A 5,998-nucleotide genomic window follows, 5' to 3' on the forward strand; every position below is an offset into this window, starting at 1 on the left:
CATCTTTTCTGAGAGAGGAAGAGAGAGAAACCCCACAACCCAATGTAACCTGCCCCAACAGAGTAAAACCACCTCTGAGCCACCGATGATGTAGGCCACATGGTAGATGTATGTGTGAGCACTTTAGTCAAGGTCACAGGCACTTGTAGTAGCCTTGGACACATAGAGAGAGAGTGTCAAGGACTATGAGTTAGGGACTTGAGGCACTGGTCGTGGACTACCAAGTAAGAGGAAAACTTGGTATAGGGTCCAGGTGTGCTACGATTATTCACTTGAGGGGAGGTGTTGAAATATACAAGTGAATGGGTGTGTGCGGGAACAAGTCCTTAGCAAGAGTTTGTAAATGAGTAAGTAGCAGTGAAAAGGTGAGAGGTATCTACTGGGAGAGAATAAAGGGTAGCATGAGAAGCTCTAGGATGTGTGGAGATAATTTGGGAAAAGTGAAGAGGTGGAGAGAATCAAGAAAAAGAGCTGGAGTGAATCAAGGATGAGGTGTTCCCCTAGATGTGGGGGAGGTGGCACAAATCAAGGAACAAATCAATAGAGCAGATCATGAACAAACTTGTATAAATTGAGGCATTAGCCTAATGAGTAATTTGTTGGTTTTTGAGTATCCATGTCTACATTAAGCTATTAGTTAATTTCTCACTAATTGCATCTTAATCATCATCTAATCGCTTGATAATGATGTTGATTCTTGCATTTGATCCACCTTAGTTCATCATCTTACTTACATTTTAACAATATTGGCCAAGCCTTGGGCATAATCTAATGACATAAAAGTCCAGTGTTGTTGTTCTATCCGCACAGTAATTGGTAACCCTTGGATAAATCCCTCTGGCTGGATTGTTCTATGATCTACCATTCTAGTACCACTCTTAGGTAAACCATTGAATGTGAGTCCCAATTGGAAAAAAATAGAATATCTCAAAACATTAGCCCCTAACCTAGCATCCATTATAGCTTTACCAATGACTAGGTCATGCATCATGCAGGCTATGGATGGGTAATCCCGATCAAGTTTCATAGGATTTTTCTTTTGCACTTTCTTACTTCCTTGTGTTAAGTGGCAAGACAAACTCATATCATGAAATAGTCGTCTAATTTGAGTGCGACTATGAGAGATCTCTAGCAAAAATTGGGGAAGGGATGGTAATCTCCACATGGTAAGGGTGTCAAGAAAACTAAAGCGAGAGATGGAAGATGGTAACGTACTTGGAAGAAGCGCCCTTACCCTCTTTTTCTTTTCTTTTGGTTTAAAATGTACCAAAGTGTGAGACTCTGTCTCAATGTGGGTGGGTGGGAGGGTGTGAGGAATTCTTGGTTGTTCTTGGGGTTCTACCTTAGATGTGCTAGCTTGCTCCTTGGGTTTTGTTTCCTTCCCCTCCCTAGTGATGACACATATATGAGAGCTAGGTTGTATGATGTCAATCATGTTGATAGGAGTTTTGTTGTCAGATGGCATCTCTTGGATCCTAGTGCCAGAACTTGGGTCTTGTGGGATTGGCTGCTACTTTTAAAGGACAGTCCAACTTAGTCTAGGTGGTTTTGCAACATCACTACAATGGTGCAAAGGTCCAGGTGGTGGAAAGGCTGCTCATCTATTATTTTGAGTCGTAAATTTCATAAAACAATCAACCTCTATATTCCCATTCCCAAGACAATATGTGCATTGAGCATTAGGGCATTACTATGTGAGATGAGGTTCCCTACAAGCTCAACAAACTATCCTTGTGGACTGGGCTTCAGTTTTTGGTGCTGCAAGGAGATTTTGTTTCCTCTTCAAAAACTTTACATCTAAAGTAATAGATTTGATGTTTTCATTCAATTGGTTCATGTAGTTTGTGAACATATCTTTTAAATCATTAGTGTTAGAGGCACTAGATTCGCACCCATCTTGAGAGGATACTTGGACTATTTGTGGGGTTTATGGAGATGGTGGTATGTATTGTGAGGCTAATGGTGGCACTATCACATATTGAGAAGTACTTGGTAGAGCTTGCGATGTAGTGGGCCATGAGGAAGGATTGAGAGGTGGAGGTGGCAAGGCTAAAGGTTGGGATGGTGAGGTTAAAGTTTAAGAGATAGGTGGAGATGAGAAAGTGGAAGGATTGAGAGGTGGAGGTGGCAAGGCTAAAGGTTGGGATGGTGAGGTTAAAGTTTAAGAGATAGGTGGAGATGAGAAAGTGGATTGTGGTGGTGGGAAAGAATTGAGTGGTGCTACCCATGGTGTAATGATATGGAGGTATAGGAACTTGCTGGTTGATGCATACTTCCCATCAGTGGTGGTTAAGCAAAATCAAAAGTGAATTTAAAAGAATTTTCAACTTGAGTCCTCGTGGTGATGGCGGCTTCTAAATCTCTGCAACTTGTTGGGATGTAACTAATATTTGGATATAAGGTTGTAACCCCTTCATGAAAGTTTCCATCACAATTCTAGGATCTAAGCTGGCAACATTGGCATATATTTGAATAAGATCTTTCAATCGCCAGCCATATTGCTTCACATTTTTCCATGATTATTACCTAAAGTTAGATAACTCATGCACCATTTGAGTGCTAGTCACTGGTGGTCTAAACTCAGCCAAGAATTTTTGTTCAAAATCAACAATTGTGTTTGGTGGTTGGCAATAGTACCAATCAGTCAACTAGGCCCTTAAGAGTTGTAGCAAAGTAAATCATCATAGATCTGAGACACATGGCAAGCTCTCTTGAAGTCATTTAAATGCCTTTGGGGATCCTCTACTTTGCTAGCATGAAATTTACGCAAAGGTGCAATTGGCTTTTCTGGAGACAAGCCATGCTTGCATGTATCACAATTGCTTGGGGTGCTAGGGCTGGCATGGCTATGATGACAACTTGGGGTGACGGTGGTTGTGTAGGAATGTGAGTTACTTGAAGAGTTTTGGGAAATGTTTTGGAAGGTGCAATGGAAGGTGTTTTAATGATAGGTATACTAGAACTCGATTGTGGAGAAAGGGGTGAACTAAACCTAGTGATGGGTGGACTCGAAGATTGTGCTTTCATTTGAAGGTCTTCCCGACGCATATATCGCTTAGCCCTCTCGGATTGTCTCGATTTCTTTTCCCACCCACTAGTGCTCATGTAGTGCAAGGCTCCATCTACCCAAGATTGTGAGTTTTCGTGTCACAGGACCCTGAACTAGAGATAGAGTCCTACTGGGTGTGCCACTGTTAGGAAATATTTCTCACACAAGCTCTGGAGGCAAGCTCGCGCAACAAGAAACACCTAGCAAAGATGATAAAGATGTATGCAAGGCTATATCCTCAAAGTCCAAGATAAAGCCGCAAAGAGAGATGCATGAATATTAAAATGGCTGGTGGTGTGAGTCAAGAATGTGCAATGCAATCCTTACGAATCCATTCTTCTCTTCTCCCCCTTCACCAACACTTGGATGCAATGCTTTACGAACATGTGACGTAGTTTATGTAATAGTACACAACACTAAAGACACAATCATTTAATACAACGGGATAACAATGTGTGGGTATGCGCACTTATCCGTGCACCCGCGGGCTGTTAACCGCCCTCCCTCTCTTTTCGGTTGTGTCCCACCCCCCCCCCCCCCAAAACCCCAAAGGGTGTGCACCAAAAGGCACCCCCCCCTCCCCCCCCCCCCCAAAACCCCAAAGGGTGTGCACCAAAAGGCACCGTTTCACAAAACTCCCTTTTCAAACTTGCAAATTTTCCCCCTATGGCTCTAAGGGTCCCACTTCACTTACATGGTCTCAAAATATACCTTTCTTTTCTCCCTCTCATCCACCTTCAACAGGGCATCCTTGTAGGGTGATGGTTATTGTTATTTCAAGCACAGCATATGCTCCGTAAGGATGTGGGAGATGTTTAAGAGCCTTGGTCTTTGGCCACCAAATACATGATATTATTTCCTTGATGTGTAAGGAATTCGGTATGAACGAGCCGTCAATCCATACACATGATGAGAGATCCACTGGGCCACCAGCAGGTAGAAGCTTCTTTGTAAACATGGAAGTTACCAATTACCTTCGTGCTTATGGTCAAGCGGTGTTTTGTAATGCCGTTGAGGGTGAACTTCAATGAGAGAGAGAGAGAGAGAGAGAGAGAGAGCGCACTCTGAGTTTGGATGGGGGTTTTCTTCTCTCGAAGAGCACTGTATCAAATGTGTGCTTTGGAAAGGTGAAAGGACATCATCATCAACACATTTGAAGCGCATTAGCTGCTTCAAGAATGTCGTGCTGGTCAAGCTGGTGGTCCACCGCCCACAATAGTGACATGAAATCTCATTAAATCTTCATATTTACACTTTACGCGCTTCTCTCTCTCTCTCTCCTTCTCTACACTCCTCCGTTATAAATCTACGGTGAGACCGCTTCGGCTTGCCATCACGAATTTGTTTCACCAGCAGCAGCAGCAGCAGCACCAGCACCACCACCACCACCACCACCGCGTCTCCCACCATGGCTAACACACTCGTCCTGCCCATATTCTCACTACTGCTGCTTCTATATCCTGCAGGTTAGTTTTTTGAGTTTCATAGTCTCTGCCCCCAAACATCGTTTGAAGTGAAAAAAATATTAATTCACTCGGTTTTATTTTTTAAAAAAAACAAAAATATTGCAGAATCGGCCCCCCGCGACAAGTGCACAGCCCAGCACAACATTGTGGTCCAGCAGACGGACCTGCATTTCGACCACCCGGCCACAGCCGTCACCGTCTCCTTCCTTTGCCCGTCGTGCCCGGCGAGCAACGTGAGGCTGAGGTGCAGCTCCCCTGACTGGATGCTGACCGTCGTGCAGCCGCCCTCCGCCCTTGAGGTACTCGGAAACGGCTACTGCCTCCTCTCCCCCCACACCACTATCGCGCCCGCGTCCCGCGTCACCTTCGTCTACCAGCACTCTCCTCTTGACCTCCAACCCACCCAAGCTTATTTCTTCGAGTGCAACTGATGAGCCACCAACGTCGTCACCTATGCGGATATGTGTGTGTATCCTCCTCACTCACTACCATAGAGGACTCTAGTGGTTATAGCTCATACATCTATAACGGTGTGTGTCTCCTCACGTAGAGGACGCTCGTGTATGTGTATCACCTTGATGTACCGCATATATTTCAAGCACTCTCACAACAATCGAATATAAATCTATATACTGATCAACCTCATGTGTGTTTGAGGAAAGAGTGAATTTAGGAGCCCATTGCTATGAAACCTATTGAAAAATAGAAAGATTTAGTCGTAAATATGAAACCTATTGAAATAGAAACATTTAGTTGTAAATAAATTTTTTTTACTGAGAGAAATTTTTATCTATTGAGTGTTCAAAAAATTATGACATGATAACTTTATTGCTATTTTAATGATGTTATTCTTTGGATACAAAGTTATATATTTACTTGTACTAGATTCATCAAGGGCAATGGACATTTAAAAGGAACTAAAAGGCACAATAACCAATGTAGCCTAAGGACGCCCAGACAATGGCAAATCTAGACTAAGACCAGACGTCTTACACACAAAATGTAAGAATCTAGGTCACACTAAGGAGGAGTGCCAACAACTATCTCCAAGTTATGTAGCCATGTTGACCACGGCTTTCGCATCCTCCATTTGTTGCCAAGGAAAATGGAGGAGTGCTTCCAAGTTGCTTGCATTACTACCATTTTTTTAAAGCTTACGAGCTCTTGGGTTAATTGCAAAAGAAATCAACTTCTATAATTTTTAAGATGATAAAAGTACCCTTTTAGTATCATATTTTTCACTTTTTAAACTAAATTCTCCTATGTATGTATATTCTCTAGAAGTCCACATGAAAATAATACCTTATGTCCAAACACATGTGCTACCTGCATATTTTTCTCTAACCCCTCACCTCACCTCACCTCCAATCCCCCCCCCCTTGCGGTGGTCCTCCTCAGAGATGAGGGTGAAGCATTAACTTCCAACACACCATGCTCAATTGCATTATCGTGAAAGCAAGGAGTTTCGTATAACGTATTAAGA

At 43.0% G+C, this 5,998-nt stretch overlaps 1 protein-coding gene across 1 annotated transcript; it reads left to right on the top strand.

The window, feature by feature from the left end:
* Positions 1 to 4,398: 4,398 nt before the first annotated feature.
* On the top strand, positions 4,399 to 5,239 carry LOC147641492 (uncharacterized). The gene is made up of 2 exons (XM_086812172.1): positions 4,399 to 4,515; positions 4,621 to 5,239. Exons 1-2 carry the CDS (start codon positions 4,458 to 4,460, stop codon positions 4,944 to 4,946), a joined length of 384 nt encoding a protein of 127 aa, XP_086668298.1. The 5' UTR covers positions 4,399 to 4,457; the 3' UTR covers positions 4,947 to 5,239.
* The last annotated feature ends 759 nt before the right edge of the window (positions 5,240 to 5,998 follow it).

Source organism: Cibotium barometz, chromosome 1 (genome assembly GCF_041138505.1).
Source record: "Cibotium barometz isolate CiBa-2024 chromosome 1, ASM4113850v1, whole genome shotgun sequence".
NCBI classification, from domain to species: domain Eukaryota; kingdom Viridiplantae; phylum Streptophyta; class Polypodiopsida; order Cyatheales; family Cibotiaceae; genus Cibotium; species Cibotium barometz.